Genomic DNA, 24,329 nt, shown 5'->3' with positions numbered 1-24,329 from the left:
TAACAGAATTCCTTGCAGAATCCCCCAGCAGCATATAGGAACAGGTGCATTAGTATGCCAGTCGCCACCATGTGGTTTCACCGAAGCTTCTGAACTCCATTAATTTTCTAACCATAGTTGAAAAGTGTGTTCAATTCTTTCAGTGGGTATCTATAGCAGGGTTTAAAAAGCATGCAGGTTTATGCTCTTGCGAGAGCTGTATCTATATCTAGTGTTGCCAGGTTGCAACCTGGAAATCAGTTTAGTTGCCTGATGCACCAAAAGGTAAGTTGAGGGGTGTCATTCCTTTTTGGTCCCATCGTTTGTTGATCCTGTTCCCTACCTGCTCGGCAATGCCCTGGAGTTCAGTTTGTACAATAGATGGGGGAAGGGAGTGGATGATAGACTGAGGCAGAGACACCACGGCATCAGGAAATTTAAATTCCTGTATGAAGGCCAAACTAGATGTGACACAGGAGATCCATGACCAGATCTCGATAGTTTATCTCCACCTCAAAGCAGCTGCTGCAGGTTCCCAAAACTGTACTGATTTATTTATTTATTTCGTATCCAGATCAAACTTTGCTCTGCCAAAATGTAGCCACCGCCACAGCTTTGTCATTAGCTTGCTGCAAATCGTCAACAGTATAAGACTCCGGCAGTAATTGACACACCATCAGATGCACTGGGTCTTGGATTTCTCCACATTCACATAATATATTGTCGTCAGCCAACAGCCCCCACTTAAATAAATTCGTCTTACACCTTGGTACCCCTACCCTCATCCTGTTCATTGTCCTCCAAACTATATAAGGTCGAGTATTTCCAGCAGCCATTTCTTCCTTCGTTAAAATACTCAAGTCAGTAATCTCATTCCTCCATTTACTTATTTGATTCTGTTCTTTTGGTCCCCTCTAGGATATTAGTTCTTGACATAAAACTCTTTCTAGATCTAAGTCAACGAACTGGGGGAATATATCCACTCAAAGGGTGACGAGAATCAGTCTCTTGCTTAGTTCTTTCGGTATCTGTTTCTATTTCCCTTCTAATCTTAGGTGGGGCAATGCCAACAAGAGAATATAGTTTATTAACGGGCGCTGGTTTGAGGCATCCCGTCACTATGCGCATTGCCTCATTCACAGCAATATCTACTTGCTTCGCATGTGCCGATGCGTTCCATACTGGTGCCGCATATTCAGCAGTAGAGCAGAGACACTCAAGGCTATAACTGACGCTCGTAACGTAGCTGGCTGGGCTCCCCATGTATAGTTTGTCAATCGTCAGATAATGTTATTCTTAGCACATACTTTAGCCTTGGTATTCAGGCAGTGTTGCTTAAAAGAAAGCTTTCTGTCCAATGTAATACCCAAATATTTAGGTGTTGGGTAATGTTGTAATCTATTCCCTCTCCACATAATATCCAATTCAAATCCTGCATCTCGATTACGAAGATGAAAGGCACATACTTGTACTGATGCCATGGTGTTGGTAGGGTTAACCATTTCCCCCCACACCATTTTCCTGATTTAAACTACACACATGCACATACTAAAGCTTCTGTTAGCTGGGGTGGGTGGGGGAGAGAGACAGGTATCTATTGTATAGCTGCAGGAGGAGGGGGAGGATTTAAATAGGGAAAACAGTATGAGGTAAAAGGACAAACTTCCCTCCCCAGCACCATGACCCGGATCCAAATTGGCCCCATATAGCACCTGCTTTTCAGAAAATGAAAAGATGTCAGGAGTCATGGTTCTCCTATGTCATGTTTAGTTTGGCTCTATATGTTGTCAATATAGGATATAAACTGGCAAAGAAAGGCATTTATAAATGTAATGCACCTTCAGTCCAATGTGGGTCTTAGAGTCATCTAACATACATAGGAAAAAGAAAAACAATTTATGTAGCTAGGCATGTCGGCTCAGCAGTAAGTCCAACTTTGTTCAATTCTTCCATGTAAATGTATATAGGACTGTAGCAAAGGAACCTACTTCTGAGTAAGCAGGCATAGGATTAGGCTGCAACCCTATGCACTTTTCCAGGGATTAAACCTGCTGATCACAACTGGGCTTCCAAGTAGGCACCCATGGCATTGGGATCTTGGTGCCATGTGTGAAAACTTCCTTAGAGAAGAATACTTAGCATCCTTCCCCTGCGGTGTTTTAATTAGTGGGGCCAAACACAATCTAATATTATGGTTCACGTTTAAGATTTTTTTTTAACACAACTTGTCAAACTACAACAGATCATAGATTTTGCTTTGCAATTAATACTAGTAATGCCCTGATGGGTAAAACATATGCATGCACATTTGCTAACATTCCACAGGGCAGGTAGGGAATCTGTGTCATTATTTTCAAGAACCTGAATAATTTAGGGAGCAATCCTAGGGGGAGGGGGAACAAAGAAGGAGACTGTCCACCACTTCCAAAGCTTTGCTGGCTCACACCAGCCAGGGCAGTAGGTGGAGGGGGGAAACTTTTCCTTGTCTTTTTCCCAGGCAGATATTTTTCTTTTTTAAAAATACCCCCCCCCCCAAACCAGTAGGGAAAAAATTAATTATGCCAGAGGGACCTGGGGCGTCTTGGGGGAACAGATGAGCTTTGGATCCAATAGATCCAACGACACCTCCAATGCCTCCTCTGAGAACACTACCAGCAGCAGATTTAACTGGGGCCACCAAGGTAGACATGCCTCTGCCCACCAGTGGAACTCATCTCCAATGCTGGCATTAAGGGTAGGCATGGTTAGGCACCTGCCTAGGACCCACACCCCAGCAACCCCCCCCCCAACAAGAGCCCCATGGACTTCCTCCTCCTCTTCACCATGGCAACCTGCTTGCTCATCAGCCTCTCACTCTGGCCCAGACAATGGTGGTGGTGAGAAGGCAGAACAGTAGATGCCATGGCCTATTTGCCCACTGGCTCTCTGTCTGTCAAGCATGCAAGTGATAGCAATGATGAGGAAGAGAAGGAGTAATAGCCTCCGGTGATAACGATGGTGAGAAGGTAGATTCACTGAGTGGCGGGGGGGGGGGGGCACTGAGGTACCTTGCCAATGGTCACCCAGAAACCTGGAGCCAGCACTGGTCTTCTCCACCAGTAGAAGAGCACCTCCACCCATTATAACCTCCACCAGTAAGCGGATCTGGGGTTAGGACTGCTCTACCAATTTTAATCAAGCTATTTTGACAAACCTAGACTTTAATGGATATGTTTATGTTGTCTCAAGCTTATGTCATATTTTGAATGTTTTAAAATATGAATGCTTGAATGTTTCATTGCTTTCAGAACCCTATGACATTAGTTTTTACATACTTTATAATTAATTTCTGATAAAATAAAGACATCTTAATAATATTGATTTGATATTTATGAAAATTGGGACTAATTAAGAACTATGTTAGCACTCACCCCTTGTTGCATGCTGTCATTGGCTCGGTCTGTAATTTCAGAGATGATGAGCAAGGCAGCTATGGTGGAGTGGAACAAAACCGAAAGTCATGAGTGAGTTTCACAGAAGATAAGGAAAAAAAATCCCCTCAAGCATGCAGGGTGCTTTTAGGACAAAACAGTTTATACTGCCTATGCATAGGATTGCTCTGTAGTTTATCAAAACTCTTGCTTCTAGTTATGTAGACTTTGGTCTTCATCCCCAAAAGACTAAGGCTGCAATCCTAGGGCATCTCTACACCTCCAGTCTATTGCACATTCATGACTGGCCACTCACTGAATTGTGCGGGTCCATTACATGACGTTGTCATTGTCCAGTCATTATTCCACCATTTCCATCCACCTGTCCAGTCTTTTACTCAAATGGAAACAAATGTGGTATTTTTCCAAATATGCGCAACTGGAGCGCCATGACCTCCCTGTGTATTTCTCCCCTAGCGTGAATGAACTGCTGTGTGCTGGCAGCTGTGGGCAGTTGTTTTGGGTTGTTGGGGGTGTGGTCATGATGGCGAAGGCAGTGACGATGGGCTGTGGGGCATGTCGCCTTCCCATGCCGGCACCATTTTGGGTCCTTGCCATTTTCCGCCTGCAGTGTTCTGAACAAGGCATCAGAGCGGCAGGTCGGCAGAGCGGCAGGATGACAGAGTGGTGTGCAGGCCTTCCGACCTGCCAGGACGCCCCCCTGCTGTGCATTCCCAGTGAGTAAACGGCTGAGTAAATGGCAGAGATTGTCAAAAACACTGAACGGGGAGGCGGGGCCCCCAGGGAGATTGGGGGGTGCTGTCTGCGTGTCAGTCCCCATCCACAAGTAACAGAAAGCGGCAGGAACCAGGGAGGAATTATCACTACACCCCGACCATGTGTAATGCTTCTGCACGGAAAGGTGGCGATGCCTCTGCGCAGCATCTCCACCCCTGTGAGAAGGGAAGAAACGAAAAATAACACGACGGGGACAGCCATCTAAAGAGAACGACCCAGTCCTGCAATGATACCAGATGGGGAAAGAATCAGCACTGATGTGGAATTCTCTACCTGTGTGATGGAGCCCCTAATCACTTATCTGGGAGAAAGCCCCATTGAACAAAGTGGGACTTGTTTCTGAGTAAACATGCATAATATAAAGGTTTTGTTATCGCATACATTGTCCATTCTAGATATTCAATATGACATATCTTGAGATCATTCGGAACTTAAAAATCAGAGAACAGTATGTTTTTGATGGGTGAATGGTTTCAGCCCGAAATGATATGAACTGAAGAGGTAATCTATTCTAAAATCAAGCTATCTGAGTACAGTGGTGTTGTTTATTCACAGACTTTCCTGAGCAAGTCAAGGCACTATCATGCCAAATAATATTTTTATTATTTTTTTATTTTAAATTACCTTGTGTGTCCTCATACTCAGCAGAATCAGGGCAAAGGTTATTCAAGTAATCTGTGGGGAAACAATCAGATATCATTAATCTTATATATGATCATCTACATAACAGAGTAAAGATGTAATCTGTGAAGATAGGCCTAACTAGGCCTCTTGAGTAGTTTGGTTCAAGCAACCAACCAAGGTGCCTGATAAGATTGAGAGAGAGCATGTGTGTGTCTGACCATGAGAAGGTAATTGTAACTAGTACTCATAAGCAGGAAATTCCTATCCACCAAAGTAACTCATCCCTAAAGATAAGAAGTAAGAGTAATAATGCAGCTGTACTGATAAGACTGTTGTTGTTGTTCAGTTGTTCAGTCGTGTCCGACTCTTCGTGACCCCATGGACCATAGCACGCCAGGCCTTCCTGTCCTGCGCTCTCTCCCGGAGTGTGCTCAAGTTCATATTCATTGCATCGGTGATGCTATCTAGCCATCTCATCCTCTGCCGTCCCCTTCTCCTTTTGCCTTCAGTCTTTCCCAGCATCAGGGTCTTTTCCAGAGAGTTTTCTCTTCGCATTAGGTGGCCAAAATATTGGAGCTTCAGTATCTGTCCTTCCACTGAGTACTCAGGGTTGATTTCCTTTAGGATGGACTGATTGGACCTCCTTGCAGTCCAGGGGACTCATAAGAGTCTTCTCCAGCACCACAGTTCGAAAGCATCAATTCTTGGGCGCTCAGCCTTCCTTATAGTCCAGCTCTCACAGCCATACATTACTACTGGGAAAACCATAGCTTTGATTAGACGGACCTTTTGTCGGCAAGGTGATGTCTCTGCTTCTTACTATGCTGTCTAGGTTTGCCATAGCTTTCCTCCCCAGGAGCAAGTGTCTTTTAATTTCATGGCTACAGTCACCATCTGCGGTGATCTTGGAGCCCAAGAAAGTAAAATCTGTCACTGCTTCCATTTCTTCCCCTTCTATATGCCAGGAAGTGATGGGGCCAGTTGCCATGATCTTAGTTTTTTTAATGTTGAGTTTCAAACCAGCTTTTGCACTCTCCTCTTTCACCCTCAACAAGAGGCTCTTTAGATCCTCTTCGCTTTCTGCCATTAGGGTGGCGGTTAATAATAACCCTGTTATTAGGGTAGTAACAGATAAGACTGTTACTGAGTTCTAATTGGTTTCTGAACATGCGTAGTGTATTTTCTTTGTTCTCCAACTTTCAGTCTGAATAAATGCATCCTGTTTCTTTTATTAGGGAGAGACAGTTTCGTCTGTCTCTCCCATGGCCGTGATGTGCTTTAATAAATATCTGACTGTTCAACCTAACCTGCCCTGGATATTTCCTTAGCAAATCCTATGGTCTTTGGGAGGGCTTCTCAGGGGCCATTGGATATTGCAGATCCATTGGTAGAGAAGGAGATTCATCCCTGAGGCCTGTCCTTGCTACAGTCCCTCCTCCTCCATTGGTGCTCTAACAGCAGTAGGTGGGAAGAAGGGGTGGATCTGGTGGTGGATCGGGGCAGATTGAGGAAGGCTTTGGATCTGCAGAATTTAAAGCCCTCTCATTCTCCTAACATGCCCCCCCGCAAGGGTGGAAAATACACCAGCTAGTATACTTACTTTACCTCCAGCGCCCCCCCCCCCCCCGCCCTGCCCTAGTTGGTATGAACCCAGGTTGGTATGAACCTTCTGCCCTAGTTGGTATGAACCCAGGAGGGTTATTTGAGGGTTGCTGCCCACCTCAAATTTTGGATGACACAGCAAGCCATACCAGTGTGGTTAAGTAGGGAAATCCAGCCAGCAAACGCCCTGCACGTGTGGCACCTGCAACAAGCCATGGTGGCTTATTTCAGCTGCCATGATCATGTGAAATGGGCCCTCCAGCAACCCTATAGGATTATTCTGTAAACAAGTTTTAGGCAGGTTTTCAGCCCAGAATACAGACTGCTGAAGCCAACTGTGTCTCAGTAAGGTTGTGAGACTAAGCCATGTTAAACCTTAGGACTCCGCTTAGCTGTTTAGTGGACTGTGACTTTAATTCTCTTTTCCAAATCTATATGTTGATTCTTCATTCAGATTGAGCTCTTTTTGTAATTTTCATTCATGAAAGTAAAATATGCAGTACACCAGTTCAGGCTAACAAAATATTTACATACTTCTTTATTACAGGAAGTCCCTGCGTTCAGTGCAACTTGATTCATGAACAGAACTGTTCTCAGTTATTTTTTCTCAGTAAATTGTTCTAATTTTAATTAATATTAAATTAAAATTAAAAACTATTTTTTCCAAATGTGCACAAATAAAGAACATTTTAGTTCTGACCAATGGTTTCCCTGGGAAAAGGGAATATTAGTTAATATATATTTCCCATTAAGCTGAAACCTATTTAGATTCAATTTTAGATGACAAATTAAAAAAATTCATTTTGACATTGCACATCTTGATTTTTTTATATCCAAAATTATGCATACAATGGAAATACTCCATCCAGAATCATTTCATATATGAAAGTGTTATTAGCAATAGCTACTGATTTCCTCTAGTTATAATACATGATAAAGGGTATATGAAAGAGTGCAATGTATTCCCTACATTTCAAGGATCCAGGAATCTGATCATGATGTAAAATGTGGAATAGGGGCTCTCCAGTCCCAAGGAATCCTAATAATGGTAGCTCTCATTGAGAAATAGCTTTCATTGGGTTTCTATCCCTCATGGTTACAAAGAAAAATAAAAGGACACTTTCTGTTATTCCAGAGACGGTTTGGCAAGGGTTCCCTGAAAGGGAATAATGAAGTGTTTAATTCCACACAAATCCCAGCCCCAATTCAGACCATCCATCTGCTCACTGCCATTATACACTGACGAGAAAAAGTTTATGAACCCCTTAGCATTGTCACATATTTCCAACCTAAAATATTATTAGATCTTAATCTAACCCCATAATCCTAGATAAAGAACCGGAGTAAACAAATGACGCATAAACATGATGCTTTTTCAACACATTTATCCACAACTGATTCAACATTCAATATCTATGTGTCAAAAAGTATGTGAACCTTTAGGTATAGTACCTGGTGGCACCCCACTGAGCAGCAATGACTTCAAGTAAGCGTTTTCTGTCACTGTTGGTCAGTCTCTCATATCAGTTTTGAGGACTTGGGGCCCATTCCTCCTTACAGAACTGCTTCAACTCAGTGATATTTGAGGGCTTCCTTGCATGAACAGCTCACTTCAGGTCCTGCCACAACATTTTGATGGGTTTGGGTCCGGACTTTGACCAGACCATTCTAAAACAAGGAATTTCTTCTTCCGTAGCCATTCTTTTGTAGATTTGCTTGTATGTTTAGGATCACTGTCTTGTTGCATGACCCACTTTCGGTTCAGTTTCAGCTAATGGATGGATGGCCTGACATTCTCCTTTAGAAACTTCAGATACAGAATTCATGGTTGTGTCAATAATGGTAAGCCATCCAGTTCCTGAGGTAGCAAAGCAGGCCCAAACCATCTCTTTCCTACCACCATGCTTGACGGTTGGGATGAGGTTCATCTGTTCGAACTCAGTGTTTGTTTTTCACCAAACATAATGTTTCTCATTGAGGCCAAACAGTTCTACCTTTGACTCATCTGTCCAGAGAACATTGTTCCAAAGTCTTGGGGATCATGTATGTGATCTTTAGTGAACTTCAGACAGGCAGCAATGTGTTTGTTTGTTTTTTAGAGCAGTGGTTTCCTCTTGGCTATCCTCCCATGAACACCATTCTTGTTCATTCTTTTTCTGATTGTTGAGTCATGAACACTCACATTAGTGAAGGCGAGAGTGGATATTACTTTGGGGTTCTTTTTGACTTCCTGGATGATGTGCCTGTTTGTTCTTGGAGAGATTTTGGTAGGATGACCACTCCTGAGTAGAGTGACTGTGGTCTTGAACCTTCTCCTTTGTAGACTATCTGTCTGACTATAGATTGGTGGAGCCCCAAATCCTTAGAAATTGTTTTGTAACCCTTTCTAGACTGGTGAGTAGCAAGAACTGCTTTTCTGAGGTCCTCAGAATATCTTTTGATTGTGGCATGATGTGTTTCCACACAACCATATGGTGAAGACCAAACTCACAAAGTTTCTGATCCTTTTATAGGATGGGTCTTCCCAAACTGACCCTTGAAGATCCACCTAATTGCTTGAACACATGATTCTAATTATTCCCTTTAATTGAGCTGATGCAACCAGGGGTTCACTTACTTTTGCACATATCCTGACTCTTAAGTACTCATTGTTTGCCTAATTTATTCATCGTTTTATTTCACAATACACGGATTTGGTTAATATAAACCCTATTGGATATTTAGAAAAGGACTGGTTTTGATTCATGAAGGCTATCATGGTACAACTATAGAATTTCTGTAATTATCATTAGGGTTCACAAACTTTTTCTCACCACTGTATGTTTAGTGCCCACCCACCGCCCTGCCCCAATTCTGTAGGTCCCAATTTTTGCTGTTCAGTCTCTAACATAATAACTGGAATGGCATGGAAGCTGAACCAAAAGTGAAACGGGCCAATGAAGAGCTACTTCTAACCCAGGGTCATCCCATGAAGCTGAATGGTAGAAGATTCAGGACAGATAAAACGAAGTACTTCTTCACACAGTGCAGAGTTAAACTATGGAATTTGCTACCACAAGATATAGTGATGGCCACCAATTTGGATGGCTTTAAAAAGAGGACTGAACAAATTAATGGAGGAGACTATCAATGGCTTCTAGTCCAGATGGCTATATGATGACCCCAGCATCAGAGGCAGTGTGTCTATATACACCAGCTGCTGGGGAACGTGGGTAGGAGGGTGCTGTTGCACTCATGTCCTGCTTGTGGGCATTTATTTATTTATTTCTATACCAGTAGCCAAAGCTTTCCAGGCAGTTCACAATAATTAAAACCATTAAATATAAGACTACCCACAGGCAGCTGGCTGGCCACTGTGTGATCAGAATGCTGGACTGGAAGGATCCTTGGTCTGATCCACCAGGGCTCTTCTTATGTTCTTAATTAAGAGCCACTTGCTGTGCAAGGCTAGGGTGTGCAAGTTCCCCCTACTTTCTATTCCTCTGCAACACCTTCAGGTTTGGTAAATAGCTTTCACATCTCTCCCTCCTGGGAGATACAACTGATACAAAGGCACAATTTCAGAGGTTTCAATACTTATTCATGAAAACATTTATATCCCACCATTTCAAACTGAAACACCCAAAGCAGCTAACCTCAACAATTAAAAATGATGTTTAAAAGCATCAACAAAGAGTCTGTGGCACCTATTAGTCTTTCAGGTGCCTTAGGACTCTCTGTTGGTTTTTATGCAAAAGACTAACCTGGCTATCCCTTTGGAAATTAAAGAAAGGAGAGACATACAAACAGAGAACCAACCCCCCCGCCGCCGAAGGACATTAGGTATGACAAGTTCAGCCATCGGTCACTCTAAGTCTTGTTGTTGTTGTTGTTGTTCAGTCGTTCAGTCGTGTCCGACTCTTCGTGACCCCATGGACCATAGCACGCCAGGCCTTCCTGTCCTGCGCTCTCTCCCGGAGCGTGCTCAAGTCCATATTCATTGCATCGGTGATGCTATCTAGCCATCTCATCCTCTGCCATCCCCTTCTCCTTTTGCCTTCAGTCTTTCCCAGCATCAGGGTCTTTTCCAGAGAGTTTTCTCTTCGCATTAGGTGGCCAAAATATTGGAGCTTCAGCTTCAGTATCTGTCCTTCCAAGGAGCACTCAGGGTTGATTTCCTTTAGGATTGACTGATTGGACCTCCTTGCAGTCCAGGGGACTTGTAAGAGTCTTCTCCAGCACCACAGTTCGAAAGCATCAATTCTTGGGCGCTCAGCCTTCCTTATAGTCCAGCTCTCACAGCCATACGTTACTACTGGGAAAACCATAGCTTTGATTAGACGGACCTTTGTCGGCAAGGTGATGTCTCTGCTTCTTACTATGCTGTCTAGGTTTGCCATAGCTTTCCTCCCCAGGAGCAAGCGTCTTTTAATTTCATGGCTACAGTCATCGTCTGCGGTGATCTTGGAGCCCAAGAAAACAAAATCTGTCACTGCTTCCATTTCTTCCCCTTCCATATGCCAGGAAGTGATGGGGCCAGATGCCATGATCTTCGTTTTTTTAATGTTGAGTTTCAAACCAGCTTTTGCACTCTCCTCTTTCACCCTCAACAGGAGGCTCTTTAGATCCTCTTCGCTTTCTGCCATTAGGGTAGTATCATCTGCGTATCTGAGGTTGCACTCTAAGGCTTGCCAGAATATAAAGATTTTCATACAGTGTCTAAAGGCTTGCAATCAAAAAAGGGGCCAGACAGATCTCCCTGGAGTTCCACAGCCCAGATGTGGTAATCGAGAAAGGCCCCCTCACATGTCCCCACCAACTTGGCCTCAGATGGTGGCAGCAGCATGACGCACAGAAGGGCCTTCCTAGCTGATATATGTGGATGGACAGAATCACATGGGAGTAGACAGTCCTTTACATGGTGGTGGAGAAACAGCAAACATGTGGTTTTGCATTCTTTTCCTTCACATCCGGTAATGGAGCTGAACAGGTTAATTTGTTCAACAAGATGTTAGCTTTATGGTGAAAAAAAGAGAAAGAACTAAAAAAGAAAGGGATTTATGTTATTTTTAAATTGCAGATTTCCAAACTGCCTGAGACAACAGAATGCTTTACCCTACAGATCCTTTTACTGGTTTAATTATATTTTAGTTTAGTTAAACTAAGAGTAGAGACTGGATTAAAAATAGATCAACATAAACTGATTCCCAACCGAATTACATTTGACTGGGGAATCCCATATTGAATCCTTGTCTACATGAAGCTTGGTACAGATTACAACCCCTTTGAATTAACTAGTAGGAGTTGTGACTCATATAACTGTATACACGATGTTGAGGAACTCTTGTTATTTCTGGCCCTCTTTGGACCAAGGGAAGAACTGTTGCAATAACCAATTTGCAATGTCTGTGTAGGCTATACACAAAAGCTGTCTCTGGTGACTTGAGGCATTGCTTATCCCTGCCTGATGAATCATTGTGGTCTACAATAATTTCTCCCAAATGGGTATGGGGAGTCAGAAATACTGCAGCTGGTCATTGTAGTGTTTTGGCTGGTCATCCTAAATCTATCCCACAATGCATTTTATTCTTATTCTTTAGTAATATAAATGAAAGCAACAATGCTGGGAATGATGAAGCCCTGTCATCAGGAGATGGGATAGTACTTTAAGAGGGAAAAGAGTTTATCTGAGCCCCTTTCAGGAAACAGTCATCTGTCTACTAGGAAAACGAGAATTAATGCAAAAGAATATGACTACAGTCCTCTGTCCAGTTAGATATACATGAAGTAAACTGGATATAAGTGTGAACTGCAGCTGGTCCAGTTGAAGGTGTGAGTTCAACCAGTGACAAAAATGCAAGAAACTTGCTTGATATGAGCCAGGCCAATTACTTTCTAGATCAGGGATGTCCGTATTTACAAGGGTCACTATATTCTGCAGACAGCGGTTAGGGTCAGTAAAAGGCTTCCCCAGCTATGAATAACATATGCTCCAGAATATCTGTTCCTTCCTACTTGAGTACTTTTTCCTGCTCTCTTTTCCTAAGGAGAGAAACTGCTGATAAGCTTCTTACCATATCTTAATTAAAAGTTGATACCACCAGTTGACCATCTCCATTCTAGATCAATGCAGACAAGATACAAGACCCAGGGTCAAGCTATATGTTATGTTGATTGCATAGCTTGCAGCTCAGCTTGATCATTTTCTTTACTTTAGTGTAACTGTGTGGCCTTGGTTGGAGTCAATGGAGGCCCCCCCCCTACTTTTAATCCTTACATTGAGGGAGAATTTCACAAAGAAAATGGGTGGGGTGGGAGGGAAGATTTAACCCTCCCTTCCTATTGTATGCTGGTCCTAATCTGAATTGGGGCTGCACGCAGTTACACTAAAAAAAAAGAAAACTATCAGGCTCAGCTATGTGCTATCTAATTAACATAACATATAACATCACCTTCAATTTAAAATTTATGGCCCTATTTTTTCCCCAATCCAGCAAACATATTTTCTGCTCAAACTGAAGAAGCCCATGAGCAAAAGCTTGTGGCTGATAAGTCATACATCATCCACCAGCTTTTCCTCACGGAGAACTGCTGAGGTACACTCTGTTTGCTACAGACACATTTAAAAACATCTGTCCAGACTGAAAAATAAGCCTGATCACAGTACATAAGAACACAAGAAGAGCCCTGCTGGATCAGACCAAAGATCTGTCAAATTCAGCATCCTGATTCCCAGAGGCCAACCAGATACCTATGGGAAGCCCACAAGCAGAACATCTGCAACAGCACCCTTTGCTCATATTGCCCATCAACTAGCACTGAGAGACATACTGCTTCTGATACTGGAGACAGTATATAGGCATGACTGGTAGCCATGATTTCCTCATCTTTCACATATTGCCACAGCATAAGGTAGCAAATTCATGAACATCTTTTCATGAACATCCTGCTGATCAGTTTCACTGGGTTCTCTCCATCCACTTTCTCCACATCATGCGTAAGAATACATAAGAATTGTGATCATCTGAATCAAACTAATGACATCCTCTGTCACCGAAGCAAGTCCTACTAATGAGGAACAAGAGGAATGGTATTTTCTAAGCTGGGAGGTGGGAAATTGGGGCTGGGGCGCTTTGAAATTGCAGCAGCTGAATATGGAATATTATTGGTGGGGATGAAATTTCCTATGGGAGAGGTATGAGGCTGCAGCAGGCCAGAGAAGGAAAGCAGGACCACCATCAGTCATGTGGAGAAGTCAGCTTCATTAGGCTTCTTCTCTCCCCCTACAGTCATTCCACCAGGCTGTGGCTGAGAGACCAACAATTAATAGCGCCTCCTGTCTTTGAATTTGTTTCCATTCTAGCCAGTCATGATAAGAAGACCACCAGCTTCTGGCAGCATTACAGCCATTATAGAATTACACCTGCACTACAGCTGGTTGTTACAAGAAGTGCATAACATTAAGAATTGGTGTTTGAGTTTCCCTTTTCCCTCCCCATCCTTTTTTCCCTTTGGTGTCATGTCTTTCTAGATCGTAAGCCTAAAAAGGGCAGGAAATGTTATGTTTTACTGATCTGGAGGCTGCTCTGGAAGCCTTTCTGTCTGAAGAGGGATATAGTCGCCTTGAGCTCCATTTATACTTGGAAAGGCAACACATAAATTAAGTGTTTTAGACAGACAGACAGACAGACAGAGTAGATATGGATTTACATTTCTTGATCAGTGTGTTGTTGTTGTTGTTCAGTCGTTCAGTTGTGTCCGATTCTTCGTGACCCCGTGGACCATAGCACGCCAGGCCTTCCTGTCCTTCGCTCTCTCCCGGAGTGTGCTCAAGTCCATATTCATTGCATCGGTGATGCTATCCAGCCATCTCATCCTCTGCCGTCCCCTTCTCCTTTTGCCTTCAATCTTTCCCAGCATCAGGGTCTTTTCCAGAGAGTTTTCTCTTCGCATTAGGTGGCCAAAATATTGGAGCTTCAGCTTCACTATCTGTCCTTCCAATGAGCACTCAGGGTTGATTTCCTTTAGGATGGACTGATTGGATCTCCTTGCAGTCCAGGGGACTCGTAAGAGTCTTCTCCAGCACCACAGTTCGAAAGCATCGATTCTTCGGCGCTCAGCCTTCCTTACAGTCCAGCTCTCACAGCCATACGTTGCTACTGGGAAAACCATAGCTTTGATTATATGAACCTTTGTCGGCAAGGTGATGTCTCTGCTTCTTACTATGCTGTCTAGGTTTGCCATAGTTTTCCTCCCAAGGAGCAAGCGTCTTTTAATATCATATTGGATGGGGACTCTTACGCATGTTTGCATTACAGCTGAAAAAAAATCAGTTCTTTCTTTTTAAATGCTGAATGTTCTTCAAACATCTGTATATTTTTCCAAATGTTCAAGTTTTGATGTCAATAACTTCTGGCACTTGATTTCAATATTTGATATCATATGTTTAATTGACAGTTGACATTTTACTGTGTCTGATAGCTGACATGCAAATGGGCACCTGACAGCATCAACTACTGAAGGTTTGAATTGTGAAATTCATTGGGCTTGTTGTAGGACTGCCCACCTGCTTACCAGCACAATGTAAGCTTATTCAGACAAATTATGCTGTTCAGTGTATTAAACAGCTGCAAGGCCCTACTGAGATAGTCATATATCCCACTGAACTGATGTCCCATGAAGGAAATCAAATAATTCCGCAAAATCTTGCATTGGCATCTGGAAGTCACTTGTGCTGCTGTGCCTTAAAAAGATCAGAAACAGCTGTGAAAGATTCCTTTTGATTTTCAGTCAATGTTTCTGGACCAGGATAAAACTATTAATCAGTACTGTGAAGTTCACTTTGTTCCAGCCTGTTGATTTAAGTTCTCTCGAATATGCTCTGAAGGTTACCAAGTGCAGAATGTGGGTGGGGTTTATTTCTTCCTTCTCACTGTCTCCTGCATTCTTCATCTCACCTCCCTCACCACAAAAGACCTATGTCCTCCATCTTTAACATCTAAAATGCTCTAAGGTTGGAACTGCTGTGGGCTGATCTAATATGCTAACTAATCTGCCAATGCTTTGCTATTTTGTGAATATCCACAATCTCCTTTCAAGACGATCTGCCGATCTTTTCACATCTTCTCTCCGGATGGCCTCCAGGCTTCCTAGTCTACAACAATGTTGCTGAAGGTGACGTCTGGTGGGCAGCTGAGGTGGGAAAGCACATGCACTACTGCCAGCTGCCATTAGAAGGCGCAATACCTTCTAATTGCTAGTGCCCTCTTGTGAACCTTCAGTATTAAAATCTTCACTTTTTATTTTGCTTCCATCCCACCCTGCTTCAATGGAACCTGAAAATAATTTTAGCACATAATATTTATTAACTCCAATAGCCTACCCTAGGGGTGGACAGAAGGTAGACCTCCAGATGTTTTGTACTTCAGATGTTCTGGATTCCCAGAAGCCCCTGCCAGTTTGGCCAATGGTCAGAAATGCTGGGAGTTGATGTCCAAACATCTGGATTTCTACTTTCTGCCCACCCCTGGGCCTAAACAATATGGCCAAATGGTGTATTAGTAATGTGTGGAAAAGGCAGTGCAATTGCATCACATTGTTTTCTTCTAATACATTTGAAAGAGAATTATATATATTGATGATTCTATCCCAATTCTGCTTCATCTAATGCTGAGATCGGCACAGCAACTAACAATACAGTCTTCAGTGTTTTTAGGCCAACCAGGACCCACCTTTAACCCTAATCTACAATATGGGACTCATTTTAATTTATTTTTTACATCTCTCTCTTCCCCCAGCCCCCATGACCTGATTTCTTCTGCATTTCTCCTTGTTCTCTCTCATCACCCAATTCTATCTCTCACCTTCCTTCGTTCTCCTCTGAACAAAACTTTTAAAGTGAAAATGAAAGTAGTGGGAGCCATCTTAAAGGGTGTGTGTGTGGGGGGGGGGGGCAGGTGGACCCAACTGCAATTCACAATATACCAGATAATGTACCAGTGGAGTACCAGTGACACAGACTACGCACAAATCTGGGCAAACAAGGACTCTCCTATTATGAAGGTGTAATATTTTTCATCTTGCTGACCTGTGAGTAGCACATGGTACTGGAATATGCGCTGCACCACTTTCAAGAGCTGATGTTTCACATTCAAGGGACTGCCACCACAAAACTGCTGTCCTCAAAAGAAGAAAAGGAAAAAAGAGGGGCAAAGGTTAGAGCTTGGACATCCATAATCAGAAAATAATCAATAATCTGTCTAGCTTCACATGGCTGGCAGTAAACTCCTCTAAAAGCTGTCATAGTAGTGGCATACACAGGTAATATCCTGCAGTTGACTATTTGTACATAGTGGTTTCAACACAAAACTGATGTTAATGTTTCATGATGATTTATTTTGGGCTGGCAACTGACAGTCAAAACCAGTCTTCCCTAACCTGGTGCAGTTCAATTCCTCTGGAGGGCAATTCCCATAATTGGGGAGTGTGTTGGACTGCAATTCCCATACACCACTAGCCCCGTGGCTGGGAATTCTGGGGGTTGCAGTCCAACACATCTGGAGGGTGCCAGATTGGCCACGCTGGCTGGGAATTACGGGAATTTCAGTCCAACACATCTAGAGAGTTCCAGATGGGGGAAGGCTGGTCAAAACAGAGATAAAATGCCACAAAAGTACAGATTTGAAGTGGAATATTATACATTGCATACTTTCACTGCATTCCTGAACTGCATCTTGTTGATTGGGGACAGCTAGAGAGATCCTGCTATAGGCAGGACGATATGCAAAATGCATGAGTATCTCAAGGCTAAAATGAAAGTGAAGAACTTTCCCAGAAGAACTTGACATTAGCACTGTACTAAATCCATCGGACGAGTATTCCTCATGACCTTTGAGTACATTGTGGAGGTCTGACACATGTTCAGTAGCTTATCATAGGGCTAAAGGAAAAAATGGATGTGACTCATGATTGTTTGACACATCTGGTGAGACACAATCCATGGATCTCAACACTGTACTGTTCACAATGGTATTAAAAAGCTAAAGGGCCACTTTTCTTTGGAAATACAGGCCAGGACCACAGACGTAAATGCCAAGTAGGAAGCAGGCTGCTCTTCTGCTTTTAATATATAATTTTTGGCAGCAGCTTAAGACCCATTAGCGAAAGAAAACTATTTCATTTCCCCAAAACAGCAGCTCAGAACATAACCAGCAGTATGGAAAAATACACACAGGCTTGGCTGAAAAAAAAACCAATTAGGCTCACCGCTATCCAGTTTGAACGGCTCAAAATATTTTATCACAGATAAAGTCCTACCATCCCCTGACAGAGTCAGGGGATGGCAGGACTTGGGTCACTAACAAGAGATCCAATACTGATGCCCAATTCCAGTTTAGGATTATTTTATCATCACTTATTGATTTGTTTTAAATGGTGTTCCTATTTTAATATTTTTATCTTCTGTTTTGAAGGCCATTTTGAATACTTTTGGGGGGTGGGGCGAAGCACGATAAAAATAATAAACTAAGCTTTAAATGCTATTATGATCTGATCTGAATCCATCTTTTCCGCAAAGCATGTACAAGTGAAACAACTGCATATTGCTTCCCCATTGACCACTGCTTCTCCTTACCTCCTCTTCCTCTGTTGTTTCCCATATCGAATTTCAGACCCTAATCTCCCCAAGGCAAGGACTTTGCACATTAGTGGCACTAGATTATTAGTAGTAGTACAGCTGCTGCTGCTGCTGCTAGTACTACAATAATGGAATATGGCTTTGGAGCAGAGTGGCAGACACTAGACTGCTTTTGCACAAGGCTTTAACAAGGCTCTTTGAGCCCATTTCATGTTATTTATGTTACGCTGGCCTATGCTAATTCAGGTAGAATGGGGAAATGAAAATGAATTATTTTTCTATTCGTGTTACATGGCAATCATGCGTGCGTGTGTGCTGTGTGTGCGTGGCGTGTGCGTGTGGGGTTTCTTTAGCCAGAATTTGCACCCATCATCTTAATGAAACTGCCATAGGTCTCAGAGTACATTTTATCAGTGATTCTGCAGCTTGAAGCAGGAACCTAGCCTAAGGAGCTACCTGGGGCCATGTACCCTCTTCAGCTGCAAAGAGAACAGTCTCTACAACTGGCAGACTGGGTGGGCCTCCTTGCCAGCAGGACCAGTATCTTCTGCCCACTGACGCTTCAGGCTTCAACTCAAGCTGAAGCCTCTGGCCTGCACCTCCAAACCTGAACTCTTGCAACTGACCTCAGAACCGCGGTTTGGAGAACATACTCTCCAAGCCTGGATTTCAATGTGCTGCCCATTGCCCAAGCCTAACCCGCTGACAGCCTGGTTATTTATTTTATTATTTATCTGATTTCTACCCTGCCTTTCTACCAAAAAATGGCACTCAAGGCAGCTTACACGCACAATTAAAATCAATTAAAACAATACATTAAAATACAATAAAAACATAACAATTACAGAATTAAAAAATAAATAAACAGCACCCAACCCAACAGATCCACTTACACATGAAAGGCCTTTTTGCATAAAGCAGTCTTTGCCTGGTGGCAGAAGGACAGCAGAGAGGGAGCGAACCTACCCTCCTTTGAGAGAGGGAGCCACAGCCTGGGAGTGGCCACCAAAGAGGCCCTATCTCAGGTCACCACCAAACGTGCCTCTGAAGGTGGCAGTTTCAAAAGAGGGGACTCTTCAGAAGATCTTAAGAACTGGGCAGGCTCATATGGGGGAAGGCGGTCTTTCCAGATAGCCTGGCCTCAAGCCATATGGGGCTTTATAGGTCATAACTAGCACTCTGAATTCTGCCTGGAAACAGACAGGTAGCCAGTGAAGCTATCGTAACAAGGGAATCACATACTCCCTGCAACTAGCCCAGGTCAGCAGTTTGGCCACAGAATTCTGGACCAGCAGAAGTTTTTGAACAGTATTCAAGGCAGCCTCACAGAGAGTACATTACCGAACGGTCCAAACGGGATGCAACTAAGGCATGTGTGACCAGATCAGACACCTTTAGGAACAAGTGCAGTTGGCGCACTAGCCTCAGCTGCACAAACACAGTCCTGGCCACCACCGAAATCTGGGCATCCAGATTTAGGGATGAGTCTGAGAGTACACCCAAACTGCAAGCATGAGTCTTTAAGGGGAGTGTAACCCCATCCAGCACAGGTTGGATCCCTATTCCTTGATCGGCATTTTGACTGACCAAAAGCACCTCTGCCTTGTCTGGATTAAGCTTCAGCTTGTTTGCCCTCATGCAGTCCAACACCAACTAGAGCCACAGACCACTGCAACTCCGCCCCCTGTCTCCCACCCCCCAGGTCTTTCCTGTTGCAACACGGAGAACCCAGGTGGGCAAAGCTGGAAGGAGATTTACTCCCGCAGTCTCATCTCATCTCCGTGATACAGGCCAGGAGAGCACGCTCATCTAGGATCAAGTCCTGGATGGTGGTTGTTTTCCCACTCACTGACCTTGGAGAAGGGGTGGGCAACATGTGACTCATGGGCCGCTTGTGGCCCTCACGGCCTTTTTGGAGCCCTCACTGCTGCTGCTGCTGCTGCTGCTGAGTTTGCAGTCACAAAAAGTGCTGATTTCGCTTGAAAATAAGTCACATGGCTTCCGGCGGCAATGAGGCTCCCTGATCTCTGGATGTTGCCCACCCCTGTTTTAGAGCACATAATACAGAAAACAACTGCAGAGTACACAGTTTATGTGTGAGTGTACATGTGCACACACATGTATGCAATATATTGTGGCTATCAATGCCAGCTCAAAGTTTTTTGGAGCCCTTAATCACAAGGCCTCTAGTGGGCCCACTCCCCACCACCATGACCTACTCACTCTCCCCCTGGTCCCAATTTCCAATGCTGCCTAGGGGGAAAGGGCAAATGGGTGTTGCTGCTTCTGCTTGCTCCTCTCACTCACTCACGCTCTCCCTCTAGGCAAGGCAAAAGGAGGCAAAAGAAAAGTGGCAGCAAGACCAGGGGGCTGTGGTGGTCAGGTGTGGGCCTCTGCTGAGAGATGTGGGCCTAGGCAGGTGCCCAAGAATGCCCACCCTAGATGCCAGCCCTGGTGGCTATCAATGAATCATGGCAGCGTGTGTCTGTACCATCCTGAGTTTAGCCACTATACAAGGGGTGAACAACATGTGGCCTCTGCTGACCCCCACTGTGGAAAAAGGGGGTTTCTTTACCCCCCAAATGGCAGCACTAGGGAGTGCTAACTGGGTCAAATTTAGCTTGTTTTGAAGCTAAATTTGACTCGTAGTGGCTACAGAGCACTGTATGGGTCAAATTTAGCTTCAAAACAAAGTACATTTGACCCATTTAGTGTTATGTAATGCTTACACAGCCATTTTTTGTTTAAAAAATTGTTTCTTGGGTGCCTTGTGGCACCTCACAAATTTGGCTAGGTTGGGAGGGGGGAGCAGAAATGTCCCCCAGACCACCCCAAATTGGTCATCACTACACTATATATTTCCTTTTTCACAAACATCTGAAAATCAAGGAAATTTAACTGGGGGGGGAGAGAGAGAGAGAGAGCGAGCGAGCGAGCACTATTTCTTCAGGACATGATGAGAGTCCACAGTGTAGGAACCACAGAACTTGTATATAAGGTAGAAATAAGCAGCTCATTACTGCAAAGAAAGACCCCCACCCCCACAACTTTCAGTTCCAAGAACACACATAGGTCAAAGCCAAAGGCTATCAAGGGGCACTAATTAGACACTAACGAGCTGTGTAACAGGCTGCGAGAATCCAGGAACCCTTGGCTGGCCTTGGAGCCATTAAAAATGAACAGCCATGTCTCTCATGTTGCCACAACTTACTGCCCCATCAGAAGTTAGCAACTTCTCTCCTAATTTTCCATAGCAGTTTAACAAGGCAAACAAACCAGACACCCAGGCAGTTTGCATGAGGATTGCTGCTAGCTCCTTTTCTCAGATATCCAGCTGATGTAGCTTTTCTTGTTCAGGAGTTGCAGTGAAAGGGAAAAGCATCTTTTGAGTTTCTGATGGTAGTGCAATTACTAATGAGGCAAGAGGCTTGAGGTGCTTCCAGGTGAGGCTTTTATTGCACCATCACTCTGCCTCATTCATGGAATTTTAGGCAGGGGGGTCCAGATGACATCATATTCCACACATAACCCTCCTGCGTTTTCTCACCACTTCTTCTGTCTTTTTTCTTGCTAGAGAAAAACCATTAAGGAGAAAAAGATGGAATGGCTGCCCTATGCCTTCTAACTGGTAGCACTAGGAACCCTACTTTACACCCTTAGATTTGATCATTTTCAGTTTTGGTCAGGATCACTTTCCAAACTGATATAGTGAGGATTTGCTGTCCTTCTCCCTTCCTTTAAAGACAGTTAATATTTGACTATTTACAGTTATTTGGACGCCATTCTGAGTGAGGAGAAGACCAAGGATACCAAAACACACACTCAAAGGAAACTTCTGAGTTCAGATTTATGGCTCAAATAAAAATCCCATTAACTGCAATTGTAGCTGAACTGAGGGCCAACACACAAGGCTAAGACAAAAGCATTAACACTGCAACTTTTATCCTTTACTTAGTATTAGAGGTCATGATGTCCCCATGAAATACATTCTGACCCTGCTTCCTGGGGCATTGCAAGACAGATGGAAAAAGGGCAGAGTTAGAACCATTGATCTGAAACACACAAAGGCATCTTCAGAAGATCTGTACTGATTTATGTGCCAGACAACATGAGCAGGATTAAGGCAATGCTCTGAATGACTCTCAAGGGAGCTGAGTATATTCAGCTACCAACCATACACTCAAATGGAGTCAAGACCTTTCTGGAAGAAGACTCAGTCTTCTGGGTCAGTCAACTGAGAGGCTAGTAAAAGTTTGAGCATACACTGTTTCAGAATTGGGTAAGGAAGAATCTGAAGGTGTATTACCAAGCTGAGACGAAATGACCCCCTTACAAGTTTATGGTGAAAACTGGGGACCTCTGGATGTCACTTGGGAACAACAGCGGGAGAGAGCTATTGTCCTCATATCCTTCTTGTGGGCTTCCCACAGGCATATGGCTGGCTATGTTGGGAAACAGAATGCAGAACTAGATAGGCCTTTGGTCTAATCCAGCAGGATTCTTCTACTCACCTTAAGCAGTGCTGGCAAGCTCTTCCTATTTTTCTATTTCTTGTACATCACAACTCCTTGCAGCAGCAACAAAAAGACCACTCTTTGTTGGGGGGGGGGGCACTATTTTCTTGACACAGCGCTGCTCTGGTACCCCAGAATGACACTACCCCTATGTAGGCATTTGCCTGCATCACAGGCAAGGCCAAACTAGAGACAGGATGTGTGCAAGACCACAAGCCCTGTCCCCAAATGTCCTGTATACCCAGCTCACTGAGAGATCTTCACACATTGAGCATGAAGGTTTGCAAAGGGCTTGTAATCACATTTGGCAGGACATGCTTATATAGCTCCCATGATCAGGAACCCTGCTAAAGGTGAGCAGTCCTCTGAATTTCACTGCCCATGCATCCTGTTTGGGGGCCAAAATCCATCCAGCCTTTAAAATAAGGAAATAATTTTGGTGTTCACCAGCATCACACATAGGGCCAAAAATCTGGGGATAGGAGGTCTCTGACCTAGCTGGCTGTGCAGGACACTCGGAGGCAAGGTGTGAGGGCTCGCACACATCCAGTCCCCAGATTAGCCCTGCACATGATGCAGGTGAATGCCTGGATGGGGCCAATGTGTCTGGGGCATTCTGAGCTCCACAATAAAAAAAGACCCTGCTGCTGCCAGAAGTGAGCAGCCCTCTGAACTGAGGGCCAAAATTCTCTGTGGGGGCCAAAATTCATTCCCACCAACACCACAAGGATTGCCAAAATTATTTCAGCAATCCTAGCGTTACTACAAATGTAAATTGGTTTATACCAATTTAAGTGCTGTGGGCTTCCACCAAAGAATCCTGGGTATTTTAGTTCAGTGAAGGGACTGAGAATTCTTTACTAAGGTAAAGACAGACAGACATTCTAAGGGAGCTGGAAATGCTTTGAACACATATTTTTTGCCTGGATAAGGAATGCAGCAAATGTGTGTTGAAATCAGCTCCACCACACTTAGAATGTATATTGAAGGGGTTAAAAAGCACGTGTGAGGGGGTGTCTTGGCTGCTCCGACTCGCCCTGACCCTGCCGTGCCCACCAGCCATTTTCAGAGACCATGAGAAGGGCCCCCACACACCTAACTGACATATCCGCAGAGAACAGGCAAAGGAGAATTATGGGCCAATCCGGATTTCCCCTGGAATGGAAGAGCTATATGTGCACCTGTCAGTAGCACACATGTAGCTAGGGTGGCCAGTTGTCCTACTTTTCAGAGGACTATCCGCTGTTTGAAGGGCTGCCAGAGACTCTCCTCTGTTTCAAAGACAGCCTGTGTATGAAGGTCACCAGTCAATCTTTCCCACTCTGGTGAGATGTATAGTTATTGGGCAGTATCCAGTGCTGCTACTCCACTTACGCAATTGATGTAAAAGTAGTGTGAGCAACCTCTAGCACAATGTCAATGGCATATGCTGGCACGGTGGTTTCCCCCAGAAAACCCATCGCACCACCATACGCTATTGGCATTGCACTAAAGATTGCTTACAGAAGCACTAAATAAATTTCATATGGGGAGCAGCAGCACGGTATACTCCCCATTATTTCTACATTTGCCCCTGCAATATAAATTAGCATATGCAAATATTATGCAAATTAGTGTCCTCTTTGGTCTTTTGGGGTGATGCAGTTCTTCTTTTTTGGCTGCTCTGTATGTAGCACCCCTTCTCATGGTCACTGAATGCACAGTCAGTAGGTGGCAGGGCTGGCCTCTGTGCCTTTAACACATCTGAACCACCCCACCCTCCTATCTTCATTCTAACAAAGAATTCTC

The 24,329-nt window shown here is 43.9% G+C and overlaps 1 protein-coding gene across 1 annotated transcript in view; it reads right to left on the bottom strand.

Moving 5' to 3' along the window:
* Positions 1 to 24,329, bottom strand: part of FGD5 (FYVE, RhoGEF and PH domain containing 5) — a 223,075-nt gene that overhangs the window by 40,249 nt on the left and 158,497 nt on the right. Inside the window, exons 8-10 of the mRNA XM_084832489.1 lie at positions 16,480 to 16,567; positions 4,812 to 4,862; positions 3,390 to 3,448 (exon numbers count right to left, since the gene is read on the bottom strand). Of these exons, the coding sequence (XP_084688615.1) occupies positions 3,390 to 3,448; positions 4,812 to 4,862; positions 16,480 to 16,567 (198 nt within the window). The remainder of the gene's footprint in view (positions 1 to 3,389; positions 3,449 to 4,811; positions 4,863 to 16,479; positions 16,568 to 24,329) is intronic.

The sequence above is a fragment of the Heloderma suspectum genome, chromosome 2 (assembly GCF_057233095.1).
Source record: "Heloderma suspectum isolate Gila_16-S chromosome 2, 16-S_ref, whole genome shotgun sequence".
Classification (NCBI taxonomy): Eukaryota; Metazoa; Chordata; class Lepidosauria; order Squamata; family Helodermatidae; genus Heloderma; species Heloderma suspectum.
Note: the sequence above shows the minus strand (reverse complement) of the source record. Positions and strands in the feature narration are given on the sequence as shown.